General features: G+C 37.3%; 1 protein-coding gene across 11 annotated transcripts in view; it reads left to right on the top strand.

Annotated features, from left to right (window-relative positions):
- Cnot2 (CCR4-NOT transcription complex subunit 2) overlaps positions 1-21,090 on the top strand; it is a 93,589-nt gene that overhangs the window by 36,376 nt on the left and 36,123 nt on the right. For 5 of the 11 annotated variants that reach the window (XM_050135621.1, XM_050135620.1, XM_050135619.1 and 2 more), the window contains one exon: positions 12,777-12,899. The exons of 4 other annotated variants lie outside the window; for them this stretch is intronic. In XM_050135621.1, the coding sequence (XP_049991578.1) occupies positions 12,777-12,899 (123 nt within the window). Of the gene's footprint in view, positions 1-5,730; positions 5,789-12,776; positions 12,900-21,090 lie in introns of those variants that run through there. 2 more of the 11 variants (XM_050135624.1, XM_050135623.1) reach the window with 1 other exon arrangement.

Below are 21,090 nucleotides of genomic sequence, written 5' to 3'. Positions count from 1 at the left end.
AAGGTATGAGTTAGGAGTCCAGTGTTCCTTTTCCATCAGTCCTGCCCTAGCTAACCAGTGCTGGCTTTCTGTCCCCGTTATCTGTTACATGGCTGTACAGTGCTGTTCTGTTTTCAAACTGCCATAGCTTTATCTGTTAACCTTGGTCTTACTGAGTCTTTTGACACATTTTTGATATTTTAAAGACTTGAAACTAAGAAAATCCCCCGAGTTTGAGTGGAATTATTGACTTTGTTTTTGGTTGGAGAGGATGATGATCGTTTTATAGTTTTCATGTATTAGGATATTTTTAGGTCAAATTCTTAACCTTTTAAACAGACCTTTAAATTCACTCATATTTACTCCTAACCACTTTAATCTGTGGTTATAAATGGTACATTAAAGGAGTATATTATATAGGTCTTAGTATTAAAATAGCTAGTTTTTTTCAAGTTGAGTTTTATACCCATCACTGCAGAACTTTTACTCTTACACTCATCAGTAGTTTTTGTATTTTCCTACCAAGAATCATTTAAAAGCTAGTTTTATTTTGTGCCTGGTTTGTCTAAATTGATGAGTATTTCTGATAAGTTTCTGAAAAGAAATTGTTGAGGAGTTGTAATCTTTCTCTTGTTACTCACCGTACAGGGAAAGCTTTACGTTGTCACCATTAAATAGGATGCTGGCGTGGTGATTATTTTATGTGTAACCTGTGGGTGAGGTAAAGAAATGGTTGCAGGGATATTGCGTTCTGTTTCCTGCTCCCTCACTCCTTTCTCCTGTGCTGTCCTTTCATAAATTGTCTTTGCTGTCTTTTATGCAAGTTATCCCTCTGTAGCCCAGCTGGCCTCAAATTTGCATCGAGCTTTTCTTGTTACTTCTGTTGATTTCTCCTGAAATCCCTTTTTGTGACTGGAGAATGTAGTTAGTGTGATATGAATTATTTATTTATGTGCTAAAAATGTTTTGGAGTGCTCTGTTTTCCTGTTTCCATGTTCAGCACTATATTTAATTATGGAAGTGCTTGTGCTTATTAATTTTCACTGTTTGTCTATGTATTAACCACCTGAGAATACTACTGGACTGTGGTTAAAACAGTAAGTAGAGTCTGGTTGGATAGATGGGCATTTCCTAGAGCGCTTTTATGATTCAGTGGTCTGTTGTATTTCCATACATCCATGTTTGTTTTCTAGGTCTGACTGAAATTTCACTTCCTACATCTTACATCTCTGTTACATATTTTTATTAGTGATTGCTGGGGGCGGGATAATCATGGTTTTCTATTGTTCAATATTACCCATACTTTGGCTTTTTTCTTTTTTTCTTCATTTTCTACTCTTTTTCTTTTTTCCTCCTTCCTCCCCCATTTCACCTCTTTGTTTGTTTTCTTCATGTTTTTGTTTGGGGTATCATTTCCTTCATACTAAAAGAAAACCAAAGGGTTTTCTTCTAAATGCCTATCTGGTGGTGATGAATTCTATTAGGATTCCTGTCGGTTTTTTCCTTTTATTTTTAAAATCCACTTTTGCTCAGTAAGAAATTGAAAATTGGTAGTTTCTCTTTTAGAATTTAAAAAATAGTATGCTAGCCAGGCCTGGTGGCACAGACCTGTAATCCCAGTGCATGGGACTGAAGCGGGCAGATGGAGAATGTTAGGTGTACATAGGTACACCTATGCTGGCACAGCCAGTCTGCCAATCAAACAATTTAAAAATGGTATGCTACTATTTTCTGACTTATTTCTTCTGTGATTGTTATCTTTAGTTGTTTATGTGTATCTTTCTCTTTGTCTGCTACTAAGGATTAAGACTTTTTGTCTTATCATGATAAATCTTTTTTGTTTGTTTTTTGTATTTTATCTTTTCAAGACAAGATTTCTCTGCCTAACAGCCCTGGCTGCCCTGGAACTCAGCTCTGTAGACCTTAGTAAGGCCTTGAACTTAACGATGATAATCTTAAATATATGCTTTTGATTATGGCATTTTCTCCATGACTCCAGTGCTTGGAAGTTGTTGTGTTCATTTATAGTTTTTATCAAATTGTCATTTTTTGGGGGGAGGGGGAGGTTGTTGTTGTTGATTTGGTCCTTTTGTTCCATGGGACTCAATTACATATATGTAAATTGCCCTTAGCCTCTCCCTTCATTTATTGATTTACTTCTCTAGCTTTTATTCTTTTTCCCCTCTCATATTTTGTTAAATGGGTTTTTGACTTGCAGTGTCTCCATGTTCTGATGAGCATGCTGATTTCTTTTCTACCTCCCTTTGCACTTAGCATTGACTATGCTGTCACTGTCTTTGTCCACTAGTTCTGCCATCTGTGTCATTTTAATCAATAGGACGTTTCTGGTAGTTATCGGAGTTTGCCCTATATGTTTTATCTACTCTTCATTTTACTGCTCCTTTGCATAATTTTTTGTCCTTGGTAGTTTTATTTTGTTGTCTTATATATTATTTAATATTTGTGTTAAAATTCTTGAGGTTTCTGGGGGTGGAGTTAAATTATTTAGAAATCATTTGCTCCTCATGAAATTTTTCTCTTGTCTCTGCCTCTGTCTGCCCATTTTCCTTTTGAAAAAATTTCATTAAAGAGAAACAGTAGCTTTTAGGTAGGGCTAATTTTCTTCAACTACTAAGCTAGTGTTTTCCTGAGTACTTTACTCATCCCTTGAATTAGAGTGTTTTTCTGCTATGGCTTCTGGGAACAATAATGATGTGTATTTCAGTAGAGTCTTTAGGATCATTTCTTGGTTCTTCTCGGGTGGTTCACTCCCCATACCATTTATGGCACCTTCCCAGTCTTGCTGGTCAGTACTGCACTAAAGCCTTTGGGGTCCTTCTCCAGTACTCCTTAGCTGTTTCCCTGTGCAGCTTCTTCCTGCCTAGCTTTCGGTTGGCTTCCTTTAGGCTCTATAGATGACGCTGACTGAGGTCTAATACTCAGATCTGGGGACTCTGCCCACTAGGCTCCCTGTTCCTCTGTTACACTCGCATTGTTAGTTAGGAAGGGCAGTTATTGGGCTCCGGACCTGAGAGCTATTGTTAATATGTTTCCCTCTTTTTCTTCCTTCCTTCCTTCCTTCCTTCCTTCCTTCCTTCCTTCCTTCCTTCCTTCCTTCCTTCCTTCCTTCCTTCTTTCTTTCTTTCTTTCTTTCTTCCTTTCTTCCTTTCTTCCTTTCTTCCTTTCTTCCTTTCTTTCTTTATTTTTGAGACAGGGCCTTCTGTATGGCTTGAGTAGGCCTTGAACTATCAATCCATTTGCTTCTGTATTTTATCCATTTTTAAAGTGTGAGAAGAGATTCTTACTACTAGTCCATCTTGGTTGGAACAGTTTTAAGGTTTCCTTCTCTGAAATGATAAATGAGTTGAGAAGATAGATGACTCATTCTGAATAGTGAGACTAGATTTACATGCAGCTTAGATGCTTTCTGTTGTAAAAGACTGTATAATGTGCGGCACAAAGCTATCACAGCAGGACTTACAGAAGATCATTTAGAAAGAAATACACAGATCGGTAAATAAATTCTGAGTTGTCATCCATTCCTTTGAATTCACTCCTTCCTCATTCTTTTCCCAGTATATAATAGGACCCTAAACAGTTGTCATTCATTCTCCTACTTGAAGTTACAATTTTTAATGAAAACCTGATTCTTTCTCCAAAAAGTAAAGACCATATGTGGGACACTATGTGGCTTATTAAGTTTTAAAACCTTTCTGCCGGGATAAAAGCACTATGCTAATTCTCTAAAAACGCGATGGGTAGAAGAAGAACCTTCAATTCTGCTGCTGTCGTGTTGGGCTGATTATGTGCCGTCATTGACACGTTCACATTTAATAGTGTGATCTTCTGACGATTCACCTTGTAAAAGTACTCAATTTAACAAATAAAGAAGGAATGAGAGAAAAGCAAGTTACCGTAAAACACCGGAGTAGTAAGTGCTGTAGCACTGTCTGAATGTGTGCTCTCATTAAATGTTGTCATCATTATGATGTCATTTCTGTATACCCTAAATCTATGATGATAAAAGCTAAAATCTATTCCTGACCTCCTGTCTGTCCCAAATAAGATTGCAGTTTGCTTTTTAATCATGCCTCAGGGTTTGTTTGCTTTCAGTACAAAGCAACCATCATATGTAAATAAAGCACTTATTTATTTATCAATGTAATAACTTCCCTGGCTCATCCAACATGAAAACATTATTTTAAAGGGCAGAAGTAGGAAAAACTCAAGGGTGTACCAACTTAACCAAGTTCAAGGCTAGAGCCATGTAGAATAAGTATAGCATCATATTCACTCATATTGGAAATACATGAAGTACATGTAATGGACTAGAGAAAGGCAGAGCACTTTTTTGGTGACACAGCATTGAAATGCATAATTTCAGTCTGGTTATGCAAAACATCTAAACCAAAATTGAGACATTCTCCAGTGTATATGATACGACATTGATGTCACAAAAGACAGAAGGACTGGGTAAAGTCTCCAATTGAAAAAAAAAGAGAAATGTAAGTAGACAGAGAGATCATTGAACAGCTGAAATGGGTGAAGCTGGGTATATCTGGAGGAATACCGTATCTGGAGGACCTAACAAGAACCAAGATCTTTAAACTGGTCACGTACCTGATGTATGTGAAGAACAGCAGGGGGCCAGTGTAGCAGGAGCACAGTAAGAGAGGAGGACAGTGTAGAAAGGAAATAGAACTAGCACAGGATAGGCTATAATGGAATGCATTTATCTCTAAACACTTAGCATTTAAATTATTAAACAATACTCACATCTATGTGTTGTAATTGGGAGCGGCGGGGCTGCGTCCCCAGCACCCCGGCCGCCTGCTAGCTCATGCCCGAAATAACAACACACAAACTGTATTCATTTAAACACTGCTTGGCCCATTTCTAATCTAGCATCTTCTAGGCTAAGGGAGTGTCATATATCATCTATGAATGTGAGTAGGGACTGGGAAGTGAGTATAGGTCAGGTGAAAGCGCTTGTCTATCATCGCAAGACCCTGATCTCAGTCCCTAGCACTGCCTTTTCCCAAGTGACCCTCCTACCTGAAGTGTGTGCCACCTCACTCCCTTTAAACTCTTTTAAAGTTTTATCATTTGATTTGATTGACGTGAATCTCCCATGGACAGGCCCTTATTTGTTGTCTTTGTTTTTTTTTTTTTTTTCAACATAGAACACTTGAATTAATTTCTTCACAAGAAATACTTAAACCTTAAACAGTTCACTGGTCCATTGTAGGAGTTAGAACTGTAAAATCCAGCTTCCCTTCTGTTGATGGATGTTAGCACGATGAGAGCGTAGTGTTTAGAGTGTGTAAGGAGTGGAAAGGTAACATGTTTGAACATAGTTTCCTAGTGTGTGTTCATGAAGCCAGGTAAGCCCTATCCTCACATATTCTGGGACAGTGCAAGATTCTTCAGAGCTTTGCTCTTTTTTTGATTGTTTTAATTAGCATTTGACGCAGTCTGAAAGTGATTCTGGGGTTGGGTAATAATGAAGAGATAAACAGGAGTCATAATGTTGAAACTGGACATTCAGATCTTTATAGCATGATTTCCTTATTTTTCAAAGAGCAGAAGAATCCCACCGTTTATCATGTTCTGGTTGGACTCCTTTCTTATCGTTTGCTGGAGTTTGAACTTCAGAGCTATGGTGTCAACCCTGCTGTAATATCTCAGGGGAGCTCCTAGTGTGGGGCTGGTGCCATGGCTCACCCTCCAACCTTTCCTTCTTCACTTCAGCCTCCAGCTCTGAGCTTTCCAATCCCCAGAGTAGCAAATGTTGAAAGAAGTTGCACAGGTAAGTATATGGTGGGGAAAGCTGGGGTTTAACATGGTATTATCATCTATATTTTGAGGGTGGATGGGGCCATCTTGCCAGTGAGTCATTTTGTTAGTTTAGAAATGTTTTTTTGTGTTTTCTTCATAACGCTATTTTGTAAATTATCAGGTAAAAGTCTAGTGTAAAGAAAACACAAGTTCAGAAAAAAAACCTAAGAAAAAAAGCAAATCCAAAGACCACAATTTTTGCCCTGTGAGTCTGAAGAGGTGGCGGGTTTTAAGCTTTCACTAGCTTTAAGTGTGCTTTCTTCTTCCCTAAGATGGTAAGCAGGTAACAGAAATTCCAGCATGTTTCCTCTACAGTGTGACAGGAGGACTGGGACATTGTGCGCTTCTGGGCTTGCCATTAGCAGAAATAAGTAGGATGCAGTTAAAGCATGTTATCTCCACACAGTTCAGCCAGGGCTTCTGAACTCTTCTGTTCCCTGTAATTCACACAATGAGATGCCTGACTCCTGAGCATACAGCAAGACATCTGAAATTAAACCCAGGAGAAACAAATTCTTGATACCACCTAGTATAGGTGACATTTTTCCGGTATCTGTGAGTCATAGATTACTGGAATACAAAGTATTTTGTTGACGTTACAGACTCCCAAATGTAAATTTTTTTAGTAGTTTGTCTCTCCTGAGTTCTAAAGCTTTAGTTTTCTGAGTGCCATGTAGAAATACGTATCCTTCAGCAACGTGTCAGAACGTTTGCCCCGGTCCTTCTGAGAAACGCCTTCAACTACTTGCAGTGGGACATTTCTTTGTTGTTTAGAGGGATTGTTTTGTATCCTGAACTTAGGAGTTTCTCTGCTGCTAACTTGTCCTTCCATTTAACACGTTTAGCTTTTCTTTGATAATGCAATGCCAATGTAAACTCCATAACTAGGAGAAAAAAAATTGGTGCCCATGAAACAGTGAAACATGCTAAGACCAGTCTAGGGTTTGGGTGGTGGTTGTGGTGCTTTCTGTTTGTCTAGCAGTTTTTGTTATTTTCTGTTTTTTTTGTTTGTTTGTTTTGAGACAAGGCCTCTCTTTGTAGGTTTGGTGTGCTATAAACTCTTGGGCCCAAGCTGTCCTGCCTCAGCCTGTCCTTCCTTGCTGGCGCTGTAGGAACAAGCCATAGTACCCAGCTCAGATACCTTTTAATTACCATTGTGAGCTAATTGATTTTCTGCTGGGTACCAGCATCAGCATGTTGTCAGGGAAACCCCATACTACTACATAAAATCCCCAAGAAAAGAATGCCATAATAGATTTATTCCACTTTCTAGATGTGTATTATATATTTATCATACAACATTTGAATCATTAGCTTCATAACAAAAGTTAGAGTTTGGTTACAGTAAAATTTACTCTAGAAATTTCACATTTGGAATGTGGAAAATTGATATATATTAATTTTTGTGGTTTTTTTTTCTACTTGAAGTTTCCCTTGAGTAATTTTTCTCACTTTTCCTCCCCCCACCCCCCACCCCCAGTCCCACAGTGCTGGGAATTAGTCAGACTCAAGGTCTTGCTGATCATCAGTCCTACAACTGAACGCCAGCCTCAGCCCAGTGGTTGATCTATTTTGCCTTTTCTGTCGGATTCAGGCCTCCTTCCTTTGCTCCTGAAGTTGGGGGTGCACCACTATGTGCAGCAGCAGTCAGTTACTCTGCAGTTAACACAGTGATGTTTGTTCAAACATTTTTACTCTTAAGATTAATCTAAGTTTTTTAAAAATAGGTATGATCAGTGTTGTAGAGACTGTTGTCTTCTACAGTGACCTTTCAGATATAGTAAGCTTTGTTGTAGTATCCCGCATTTTCTCTGTTGTCAATCACAAAATAAGGACTGTCCTTTTTTATTGATGATGATATTGACTCTTACCCCCTTTACATTTTATGAAGAAAACACACAGTAATGTATAAGTTGTATTTATGTTTGACTATGGGCCACCATAGTGTGTAAAAGAGAAACCTTACTAGTTTAGGATCAGAGCCTATCTATGTACTTATCAGATACTTACACCTTATATGTACTTATCGGTGAACAAATAACCTAACTTCTAGGCTTGAGTTTTCCCAGATACAAAATAAGGGATGCTAATTGTTTGTTAGCTTCATAGCCTTATAATGGTGGCACATTGTTTGTTTGAGACGGGACCTTGCTATGTAGCTGCAGCTGTCCAGGAACTTACCATATAGACCAAGCTGGCCCCTCAAACCCAGAGATCTGTCTGACTTTTGTGTCTGCCTCCAGAAAGCTTAGATTAAAGGTGTACAGCACCTGGCTTTGCCTGATACAGGGTGATAAAAGTATCATTTTAAATTACAGTTATGATAAATTGCTTTCTCTCACTGATTAAGAATTGGCATTAAAATTTCAAAGATGACAGTGAGCCATAGCATTGTAGAGACAGCAGCTGTACAAAGGCGCTGAGGTGGAAAGGAATTGGAGCAACTGAAAGTGTTTCCGTAATTAAATAGTGGAAGGATTTTGTGAGGAGAGGTCAGGGGAGATGTATTACATGGAGATTTTAAGCTTATCTATCTGGGCAGGGGGTTGAAGGAGCTTGATCAGCAGATCCATGAGCATAAACGGTCTCTTAAATTGTGTGGATGGAGCAAAGTAGGTTTGAGGAGCGTGAGGAACAGGCTGGTGAATACTTCTCTGGATGCTGTTGGACTGCCTGTGCTCGTAAGTGACTGGAGGTGATGTCGATACTTCAGTTAGCATTCAGAGCTTGATTGGCTTGGGCTAGTTGTTGAGATCACGTAGATTTCAGTAAAGTATAAGAGTGGCTTACTTTACCCAACCTAGAGGTTTGTACTCTGTTCCTTTGTTGTGCTCTGCCCGTTAATTTAGCACTGAAGGGCCTGCTTTTCTCACCTACTATTTCTTCCATAGCCTGTTCTGTTAGCTGTATAGAAAGGGTTTTATTTCATTTGGGTGGGTTGGGGACTTTTTTTGCAGGGTGGGGGAGGTGATGTTGTTTTTGATATAAAACTTTATGTAGTCAAAACTGGCCTTGATGAATTCCAGAGCTTTCTACTTCTACCTCCTGGTATTGGAATTATTGTTTGCCAAAACACCCAGATGTACTGAATGTTCCATTGTTTCTAGGTTTTTCTCACTGTTGAGCCTTTAGTATGTATTTTGTCTTGATCCAAAGTTGTTCTTCTCCCACTTTTGTTTGTATGGTCAAAATTTTGTCTGCACTCACTTTTCCTTAGACAGATTAAATTTATTCACAAATTTGTCTTTAGTCAGATTGTCAGCTTGTTCAAGACTAGAGCTTTTATTCAAGCTTTGTCATGATTCAGCACAACTTTTCTTGGGGTTCATGTAGTGAGCCTCTAGAACATAAACTAAGACACATGTCAGGAGGAATAAGAGCCGAGGGAAAGCAGCGTTTGCTGGTTGTGTGGAGCAAGTATAAGAGAACATGAGTTAGCACATCAGTTTAAGTCTGTTCTTGTTGATGAAGTTACACTTCGGGAGTAGAAGTGCTTGGCAGTGCTTAAATGTGCTGCTAGAACCTTCAGTTGCGATGTGAGAAAGGTTTTGAAATCATTGTGTATTTGTTAGTAGTTAAGGGTTCCTTACATGGAAAGGATGTTTCAGGGCTAAGCTCTGTGCCCATTTGCTAGCATGCTAGTTCTCAAGGAAGATTGGCCTGTGGGGATCTCAGTGAAAGGTGTGCTGTTTGTTAAATATTACTAGCCTTTGGGTATATACATAGGTAATGTGTCCTACTTTTTCTCTTTTCCTGTCTTTGCTTACTGTTCTGTAAAAAACCATGTGCATGTTTCCTAATTAAATTTATAAAGTACTCTAGTTTATTTCCCTTATTTAGAAACCTTAAAGCCTTGCCCAGTTTCTCCATCACAGCCATCCTTAGACATCTTCTCTGAAATTGTTGGTTAGATCATCTAAACTGGAGAGTTTTGAAATATGTTTTGTAATTATTCAGATTTACTGAACTTGGCTTTGAATTGGTGTACTTAAATGCCAAGAATATCGCAGGAATTTGTTGTTGGTATTATGCCTTCATAAGTCATAAAATAATACAATTAGAAATCCAAGCCAGCTTAATATACTTCATTCTGCCCAGCATAGTTCTCTGTACTACTTTGTGAGATAAAATTCTTTTTTGAAAAATGAGATTGGTAGAGAATATTAGTATAAGCTAACCTTTCTGTGTGCTTTAAAAAGTATATAACTTCTTATGGAGTCAAAAGAATGATGAAAATGTTTGAATTAAATGTTCCCCCATGAGAAATATTAATTTTGATATGTAACATTATTCCTAGGGTAATGTTTATGCTTCTGTTCTCATGATCTGGTAGAAGAATCAAGAGTCAGTCAATTTACAATGCAAGCCCCTAATCAAAGAATGTAACAATACTTATTTTTGATTGAAAGAGGGAATGTTACTTAATTTTACATTTAATTTAAAAAAAAAAAACAAAACTATTTTTGCCGGATGGTGGTGGCGCATACCTTTAATCCCAGCACTCGGGAGGCAGAGGCAGGCAGATCTCCGCGAGTTCGAGGCCAGCCTGGTCTACAAGAGCTAGTTCCATGACAGGCACCAAAAACTACAGAGAAACCCTGTCTTGAAAATCAAAATAAAACAAACAAACAAAAAAAACTTTAAAAAAAATTATTTACAAAATTGACTTTCATTTATATGTGATAACTAGGGATTTTATTATAATACTGAATACTCTCTTGTTGATAGAATGTGATTTCTAGCTCTTTATTTTTTGCAGGAAGAGAATGTAAATAACTTTCTTTTTAATGCCACACTCACCTACTTACCCATCCTTATCTGCTCTTGTTCAGAGTTTGTCCTTTATCCTGCCACTTTACTCAGCAGATCTGCTACCTTTGTAGTCTTAAACCATCACCCTTCCTCGCCACCTTCCTAACTTCCTGCTTCCATCCCACATAGACCATTCTTTCACAGCATAACCTAGAATCATTTAGAAACATACATGGTAAATTAATGTCACTCTTTGAACTTGCCCCAAATACCACTAACTCTCAATTTTTCCATCTCACATGGGCAAAACCCAAAGGCCTCCAGGCCTACAAAGTTGTACTTGATGTATATAGCTCCTTTGGGCACCTTGGGCTTCAGTTCTCACACTCACCATTGAATGCAGTCTATGATAAATCCCTCATACCCCTGAGGGATTGGTCTCTTAATTAAGGGTTTTTTTCTACAGCTATTCTCCTGCTGCTACTTTTATTTTCATTTCTTGTTTTCTTTTCATTTTTACTATTTCTACTCATTCCAAAACATCTTTCTATCCTGGTCCTTCATTATGTACAGAACAAAAGCCCATTCTTTAACAATAATCTAGCTGTAAGGAAAAGTAATAACATCTTTCTCCTCTTTCTATCTTGCCATGGATCAGAAGTATATTATCCCTGTACCTAACCCTGTCAGGATTCACCTTTGGGAAACAGTGACTGCTATTTTGTTGTTATTGAAGTCATGTCAGAATGATTAGTATTCTCATTAATATGTAATTTCTCCACCTCTTCCCTCTTGTCCCACTTCCCTCCCTCTATGCACAACCCCCACACTCAGAAAATACAGTAGAGGATGCATTTCATTTGCATGGTATTAAACATGGTGACTTATTCTATATAATTCATTTCAGTTTTGGGATTTTAGAAATCTAGAATTGGTTTTAATGATAATGTTATATAAATATTTTCAAAGAAAAGTTTACTTTATCATTTTGAGTTCATTCATGTATGTAAATTTAATGGGAGATGCCTAGATATTTAACTACGTATGATATACATGCTTTTGTCCATGTTTATTCTTTCTTAAAATTAGGGCTCATCAGCAAAGATCCTATAAATAAAATTAGCTGTATTCTTAATGTCTGCAAAACAAGTAAAAATTCTAATGTAGTGGATCTACATTTTTTGTAACTCTTCATTTTCTGAAATTAAACCCAGGAAAGGATGTTTTTTGTCCTTATATTAGAGAATGCTTAGAAAGTATTTAGAAGCTTGGTGGGTAGGCATGTGTGGTTCTTCTCTAAGATTATTTAGTTTTTGTTTGAAGGAATAGCTGTAGCCATGAGTAAGTAAGACATTAAAGTTGACTTGAGTATACTTAGAACAATGTAGTTATGTTATTCAAGTCTCTCTAAATCTCTCATGTTGGCATTTCGGTTTACTCTAAGCTTCAGAATATTGGCAGAAGCAAGAAGACATAATGGCCTTAAATGACTCATTGGCCAGACTAAGTGACACCTTCTCTTAATCCCAGATCTCTGAGGTAGAAAGATTAGGAATTCAAGGCCACTCTGGACTACATAGTAAGAACCTATTTAAAAACAAAATAGAAACAAAAAACTTCATGTTGGCAAGCTGATAGTTTTATAAACTTAAAAATTAGCACAGGTTTTTACTAGTTTTGTTGTAAAGTTATAATTGTTAATGTTTTTATAAAAATTTTAAAACCAAAGAATAAGCAGTAAATAAAATATTGTAAATGTATACCATCATGTTAAGTTTATCCTGTTATATACGAGATAGTTGTGACTTAGCATAAAATTTTAGAATGCCTTTCCCGTGATGAATAAAAAATGCTCTTAAACAATATTAAAAGTGGATATGTATTGACAGACACTGATGTTTGTAATATATGTGAAGATTTAAAACTTAACTGTTTTTGGAAAATTTATATTTTGAGCTGTGAGGTTTTTTTCCCAAGAATAAGTGATTTAGTTTGATAAAAGTTAACAGAATTGTTTTCTTCTTGCTCTCAGGGCCTGGGTGGGAGCTAATACCATGTAGTCAGATTTGCATCTTTCTCAGGAGTCCCATCACCCTTAGTGACTCTGTCTCAGGATCATAGTAGTACTCATTTTGTTTCCATATGGGGAAAATAAAGCCGGACTTTTCCAAAATACTATTCTTGATGAAAGTAATATTTTTGTTTAGGTGACAAACAGCATGTTTGGTGCTTCAAGAAAGAAGTTTGTAGAGGGGGTGGACAGCGACTACCATGATGAGAACATGTACTACAGCCAGTCTTCTATGTTCCCACATCGGTCAGAGAAAGATGTAAGTTATCAGTTACACTGTGTTTCCTCAGCAGCCTGTGCCTCTTTCTAGATCCCTGAAGAGGAGCATGTGAATTCCAGGGATTGTCTGTGCTTTAGTGACTGTGCTGAGCATAGTTGTAAGCCCCTCGGGACACAAAGATAAAAACCCTGCCTTGTAATGGGAGACATTAGTGTCTGGTGATGGTTAAGCTGAGATTAGATAATGTTGTTAGAGGAAATTCTCAGAGACCTGGCCTAAATAATGTTACTTTGAGGAAATCTGGGGTTTTTGTTTCATAGGAAGTATTTTTATAATAAAGCAAGTGCCCATAAAAAGTTAAGTGAACACATTCATACAGATTTCAAGGTACATAAAATAGCAAGTTTCAGTAGACTCTGTCCTAACTGTGTAATCTTATGACTGTAATTCTAGCCCGCAAGTAAAAAGAAGTCTCTCCTCAGCTACAGATAGTACAGTTAAAAGTCTTTGCCATTGTGTAGGTTATATACTAGAGAGATCTGTGCTTTGGAAGGCCAGTAGCTCAGTAAGCCATTCCACATGAAAGGTAACAGATTTGTAGGATATATTAAAATAAGTTTATTTGTTCAGATTGTTTTAATCTAGTTTGTATATTATACCTTTTAGTCAAGCCAGTTAATATTCTGATCCTCTGTATCTGTTCAGCTTCTTTCTTTTTCACACTTTATGGATTTGCTACTCCCTAATTTACTTAACAGTGCTCTCAGTTCTGAGTATGTAACTGTAACGTGTCCTTGTTTTTATTTAAAGCCTAGGTTCACATTAGGACTTGGTTATCCCATATCCCCATTTTTATTTGAAAATTTTGTTGTTTTAGAAACAAATCATCAGTTTTCCTTCCAAGTTACATGTGCTCTGGCTTTATTGTTAGTGTGCCGTTTAAAACCTTAGGAAGTAATGTCACCTAGTTTTTTAATGTTTCTTAACTGCAAAGATATTTGCTATTTGATGTGAATTATTACTTACACTTGAATGATTTAAGTGTTAATTTTATAGGTTAAAAAATGAGGAGTGGAGTTCAACAGTAAAGCAGTTGCCTAGTGTGAGCGAAGCCCTGGATTCCGTCACTAGTGTTGCAGACAGTTTGGGTGTGATATTGATTGACTGTGGATACAGTGAAAGCCGAGTGTGCTAGGGAAATGGGATAAATCTGCTGTTTAGTTGAGAACGTGTGAAGATTTAAACAGAAATCCAAAATTGAGCTTATATAGACAATGAATAACAGAAATGTCTGCCCGGGTTAGAGAGATGCTCACAGTTAGGAGCATTGAGAGGCCCCGCTTCTACTCCTAGCACTCACATAGCAGTTCACAACAGTCTTAACTCCCGTTCCAGGAAGTCTAGTGCCCTCTTTTGCCTGTGATGTACAGACATACATGCAGGCAAAACCATAAAATACATATAAAAATAACTTTATACAAGAAATGTGTGTCCTCTAAGATCACTACTATGATTTTAAATCAGGATTAGCATATCCACGTCAGCCAGGAGCTCACAATATAGAAGTGACAGAATATTTTCCTTCACGACACTTTTGGCACTAAATTAAGAAGTAATAAAATAGGCAGGCGAAGAATTTGAACTCAAAAGCAGCACAAATAGGTTTGTGTCCTGCTAGCAGGACTGCCTGCTAGCAGGAATGTCTCAAAGCCTTTATTTCCTTAGCTGTAAAATGGTGATAACAATATAACAGGTACCAAAGATTGCTGCTGTTTCTGATACTGCAAACAGTACAGGCAGACTATGTAAATTTTAAAAGTATAGATATATAGACCAGAAAAACTCAAAGCATGTTAGGACTAATTTACTGCTAGGACTTTAATTTTATACTTCAGATATTTTCTTCAAAATTCTTAGAATGATTTAAGTTTCTGAAACATGGTGACATATTCCATCGGAATGTATATTAAAAACTTTTATTGTCATTAGCGTTCCTTGTGCCTTTAAGAATACCAGCTCATAAGTCTTGGCAAATAGACCAAAGAAGTTTATTGTTTTGATGTATGTTACCTTGTTCATTGCTGTGACAGAATGCCTAAGGAAAGGTAATGTAAGGAAGGGGGTTTATGCTGACTCAGAGTTCAAGGGGATGCATTCTTCCTGGCAGGGAGGGTGTAGCAGTAGGAGCCAGTGGGTGAAGGTAGGGGTTGGCAGCTAATCACAGCAATCCACAACCAGGAAGTAGGCAAAGTGAACAGGAAGTGGGACCTGGTTACAAGACTTGAAGGCCTGCTCCTAGTGCCTCACTTCCTCTAGCAAGGCTCCTCACAGTGCCTTCATTTGGCTCAAACACATGAGGCTTTGACAGACAGTTCACTTCAGACCAAAACAGTGTACATATATTAAAGCATTTCTGAATGTGAGTGCATACATTTACAGAGTGATGTGTCTTTTCCATATGACTATTGACCTTCTGTAGTTTCTGTAATATTTGTGTTTGTCATCTTCCATATTTCAACATTGATGTGCTCTTGAGTCTGTTTTTACAAGTATCTTCTCAAAATTTTCTCTTTGTGGTTTTTATATTACAAAGGTATTTATCATTTTTCTTAAAATGATTCCTCAAATTTTCTCTTTAAAAATAAATACTACACAAAACAAAAATTTTACATATTAAAGGATTACCATGTAATCTTTTAATATATGTTTACATTGTATAATGTTTAAATTAGGTTAAATTGTGTCTGCAAACAGTTTCCAATATTTTGGGGATTTTTGTTTGTTTCATGTGTGTTGAGGATTGAACACAGGGCCTTGTACATGCTAGACAAGTGCTCTACCACTGAGCCATATCCCTAGCCCAAGGGATTTTTTTTTAATGTTTTCTGGTTTAGGTATATTTAGAACATTCCCTAAGACTTTCCTATTCTGCCTCATAACTTGATTTATAACTTATGCCCATTAGAAACATATTCTGGTTTAAGGTGGCAGATACCATTTTGGCTCTGTGGTGTTACCCACTTATATTTATGCTATAGATCATGGGTCAGAGAACCTTTTTCTTAAAAAGCAGGTAGTAACTTGGCTGTGTAGACTGAGAGGCAGAATGAGGGATGCTCCATAACCATAATGTAAAAATGGCCGTCAGTCGTGCATTCTACAAAATTTAGCAGTGGGCTGGATTTTGCTCATAGACGGTAATTTGCTTTATCTCCAAGTTTTGAGTTTTAGGATATTTACTAATGACCAGGTGAGACGATCCCCTTAATATCTAAAAGTTTGCAGTGCTCCCGAGCATGTTTTTAAAATCCTACTGAGTCTCTATTAAGACCACAACAGTTTGAGTTGCTTTGACTTCATAGAGTGTTTTAACATCTTGGGTAAAGTCTTCTGTATCCCTTTTTATGAAAGCGTATTCATTAGTGTGCAGCAGTACTAATTCCAGTACCAATATTCACCTCCTTCCAAAAGGATGACTGGGAATGTAGCTAAGTAGCGGAATATTGCTCTTTTGGGGTTTTAGGTGGGGGGCAGGTGGTGGCAGGGGGTCGTTTTTGGTGGGAGTGTATTTATGTGTTTACTTGTGGAGGCCAGCAGTCAACCCCAGTCATTCTTCCTCAGGAGCCATCACCTTGTTTTTTGAGAGTCTCTCACAGACACCTGGATTTAAAGATTAGGCAGGGCTGGCCAGCCAGCAAACCTCAGGGTTCCTTCACCACAACACTGGGCTTGTATACATGGGGGTGTCTGCTTTTCACATGCATGCTGGCACCTTTACCGACTGACTGTGTCTGCTACTAAAGAGGGCTTTATCATTGACATTTTCCATAAAGTGTTTTTAATCACTTTGGTGACTGAATGTGAGCTGTAGAAAATCTAATATGAGCTTAAACTTCAGCTACGTGATTTATGCCTTGTGTCCTAGGGCAAAATAAGCCATCTCTGTGCACCTCAGTTTCTCATCTGGAACACGGTGCAGTAGTATGTAACTAGCCCATTGTCTTTTAAATTCTCTGCATTTCAAAAATCTGTAGTATCAGGGCCATGGAAATGATTGAGCTGGTAAAGTGCCTGTTGCCCATGGGCTGATGACTTGAGTTTGGACACACATGGTGGACAGAGAGAACTGACCTCCCACAAATGGTAGACCTCCATTTGAGAGCTCTGGGGTGTATGCAGCCACACATGTATACATGTGCAGACAAAATAAACAATAAAGATGAAAATTTAAAACTTTATTAGAAAAACTTATAGCATTTATCAGTGCCTGCAAGTGCCTGGTTATTGTTTAAGCCACTGGAGTTTAAACTTAGCAGGGGCAAGAATTTTATCTCTCTCATTAGAGCCATCTTCTTAGAATCTGTAGTAGTTAGAAAATATATGCTCTGGGGGCTGGAGAGATGGCTCAGTGGTTAAGAGCACTGGCTGCTCTTCCAGAGGTCCTGAGTTCAATCCCCAGCAACCACATGGTGGCTCACAACCATCTGTAATGAGATCTGGCGCCCTCCTCTGGCATGCAGGCATACATGGAGGCAGAATGTTGTATACATAATAAATAAATAAATAAATCTTTAAAAAAAAGAAAATATATGCTCTGTATTCATTTAAGAGAAGGGGAGTAGATACTGTTGAAAATTACATTTATCGACACATAGAATGTTAAAAATCTTTAAAAGTATCTTATACATTTTAATAGAATATGGTCTGAGTGCGTATGTCAGGGTTTTTTTTTTTTTTTTAAAGATAAGGTCATTGTTTGCCTCTGGCTGGTTTGGAACTTACTGAGTAAGTACAAATAAAGCAGAGTATATTCCAAAGTAGTTGGAATTAGATGTCAGGTAATTTCTAGAATTTTAAAAAATAGAATAACAATTGCTTTATCTTCAAACAATATTTTAATGTTAAAATGTAAAATGATGGGAAAATGACGTATCTATGAAGCACCCAGTTTCACTATCTACAACATAATTATAAAATGTTTAATCATCAGATTAGCATATGGATTAAGTATTTCTTAATCCAGGAATATTCCAGACTAAAAAGTACCTAAAATCCCAAATACCCCAGCCAGTTCTAAAACTTTTTATACATCCAAGACTGTGGTAATTTTTTTTCAGATTTTTCAGCTTTTTAGGTGGTTTTGTGGGGAGGGAGCTTGGATTTAGAATTTCGAACTACTGAAGGATAGTTAATCTGTTGGTGTGTGTGTGTTTATATACAAGCATGCACATGTATGTGGTTTTAAAAGTAAGTTTGAGGATTAAAAATGCTGTTTTGAGAGATCATTTGGGTGACTATGTGGAAGTGCCTTTGCTATACAGACTTGGTATTAGTGCATATAGAGCCCCTCGAGTGTGAAATTGCTAGAACCAGTTCAGTCCTGTGTCTTTCTGTAACTTTGCACTTTAGAACTGTTCAGGGATATATTTTCATATTCTCCTCTCACTCCCCCTCTCTCCAGGGATATATTCTCATATTCTCTCTGTCTCTCTCTCTGTCTCTCTGTCTCTCTGTCTCTCTCTCTCTCTCTCTCTCTCTCTCTCTCTCTCTCTCTCTCTCACACACACACACACACACCACAAACACAGTATCCTTTTTTCTTTTTAGTAAAAGCATTTTCATCCTAGGTGTGTAGTATTGAAAATTCACTATTTTACCATTTTTAAGATTATATATGTAAATTAGTTTTACTGTATCTGATTCATAAGCTGTCAAGTTTTGTGATTTTTTTTTAAACAGTTTTATTTTTGTCTTGTTTCTTTTATTCCTTTTAGTAGTATTGCCTCTTCTCAGTCTTTGTGTCCTTTGTTTCTGTTTGATTTCATTGGTATAATTTCTTTTAAACCATTGATTATTAATTTTAAATTTTTCTTTAAGTCTATGTGTATACATGCATGAATATACTTTCTTTCCTTTGTGTAGATAAGATACAGTCAAAAGCTAATAGTTTTTTACTAAAAGGAAGTAGAGAAATTATCACCATTCTTTTAAGTAAATTGGACCAAACTTTAAAGTATAATTTTAAACTTATTTCTTTTTAATACTTGTTAGAGAAATTTTATTTTAAAATTTTAATTCCACCACCAAACTTTGTTTAATGTTTTGTAAGTTAGGTTTAATGATAGCAGATCTATTTATTGGCGAGAGTAAGCACAAGAAGTCATCACCATTAGGAAGCATAAAGGAGATGGAGGACTTAATGCTGGAGATAGCTACTGGTCACAGATGTCACTTGTACCTACATTTTATTTAATGAAAATAACTTTTAAGATGTGGTTCTGGAGCTTTCCACCTTGGGAGATGGATGAAAGAGGGGCTGGACTCTGAGGTCAGCCTGGCTTGCATAGTGGCATCCCAGTTAAAGCCAACAACCAAAGTACTAATGTGTTGATCCCATTAGGAACAGGTAAAGGGGCCATTTGAACTTAGAATAAATAACTAAGGCTATTATTATTCTTTGGGTTGCTTCTACAAGTTTTTATTGTGTTGTTTGGCTTCAGTGTAGAGTCCTTGAGAAATGAATGTTGCATAGTGTATTTTTAAACTGGGAACATGGTAAACCAGAATGACGATGGTTTCATCATTCTACAGATAACATAACATTTTATCTTTTTCCACCTTTTACCATCTTTGAGTCTGTGAAACTGGGGTATTTCTACTTACACTGCATTCTGCAGCGTAATCTGTTTCTTGGTCTAAGGTTTTATGCTTTTTCTGAGAAATTCATTTTTTATGATTAGCTTTTAGCACTTAAAATACATAGTTTTTTGTGGTCTTTTAATGGTAGTTGGTGCTTTGCCAGGGTACATTTCTAATTTTCATGAAGCTGCTATGTTCTTGAAATGCACTGTTTAATAACTTGAGTATTTTCAGTGTAGGAAGTGATGTTTAACGTCACACACCATGGCGAGCCGTTTGCCTCCCAGCTATGGCTTTGAGAGTCTCACGGCATCTCTACATTTATTTTCAGCCCTTCTCACTTACTCCTCCTTCAGTGCTCAACCCAGCGTGCATGTAATTTAATTGCATATTTCTGGGCTTTATGAGAAAGCCCACTAAAATGCCTGTTCTTTGGCATTAAGTATTCAGTAAGCATTCATTTTTAGAAGAATATCATTTTAAGGTGTGCATTAGAAGATATTTATGTTCATTGTAAGTCGTATAGTTATATTGGCCAATGTCTCATATAATCTTCAAAAACAATTATTTTCTCAGTTTTATAGCTAATAATGGTGACAAGTCATGATTCTTAACTATTTTATATAAACCTTTTGTCGCCAACTACAGGTTTACTAAAAATTATACGTCTCATTCAATTTTTCATGCAGCTTGGAAGTAACTTTTAATATGTCTATAAAATATTTATAGTTAATATGGTATCAATAGTGACTAAAGGTCCCTAACAAAAGAATTTGACCATGTTTCGACCTATTTGATTGATAAAGGTTATATAATTTTAATGTTAATGGTCTAGAATACACAGCCTGGATGTAAGAAAGAATATGTGTGTTGCACATGCGCACACACACACATACACACACAGAGTTGCTGCCTCTTTAGGAAATTAATTCTGTTGTAGCGGTTGCTATTTTAGAGTGGTGTATAATCACCCCTCTCTGCGGGGTCTGCTGTGCCTTGGCTGATAACACCCATCACGTGTAGTTTGTAAACTTTAGAGTCAGTGCAGCATGTCTCCACCTACATGTTTAGTTTTCCTCCTCTGGAACTCCAGGACTTCCTTGTTCTCTGCGGCTCTCCCCTCGGCAGCCCCTCTTCTCTATGCTCCCTCCAGCTGCACAAAGATAAAACAGTGACTCCTGAAGCTGTAATACATTGTTTACAGTTCTGCCTTTATTCTGCTTTGCCATCTCACCAGTTCCATCCAGTTCTTTATTAATTTCCTTCCTAAAGCACATATTTTGTTCTTGCCATTTCCTTGCTTAACATTCTTTTTTTCTTATTTTATAGTTGGCCGCCATCTTGTTTGACATTAAAGAAGGCCCTTTGGGCTCTTGCCCCCAACATTCTATTTCCCATTTTGATATTCTTCAGTAGGACTAAGTGTCATCTCCTTTCCTGATCACTATTACATAGTCACCACTATTTCTTACCATGCTATCTGATTATGACATTAGTCTTGCATTAACTGCATGTTGCTGGCCTAAGAGATGCCTCTTCATCCAGTGTTAACACCCCACAGGAATCTTTGGGCAGAGTGGTCTTTTTTCAG

This window comes from Alexandromys fortis, unplaced genomic scaffold (genome assembly GCF_014885135.2).
Source record: "Alexandromys fortis isolate MF-2015 unplaced genomic scaffold, M_Fortis_MF-2015_v1.1 scaffold_24, whole genome shotgun sequence".
NCBI lineage: Eukaryota > Metazoa > Chordata > Mammalia > Rodentia > Cricetidae > Alexandromys > Alexandromys fortis.
The sequence above is the reverse complement of the archived record's forward strand: the minus strand, read 5'-3'. Positions and strand labels throughout refer to the sequence as shown.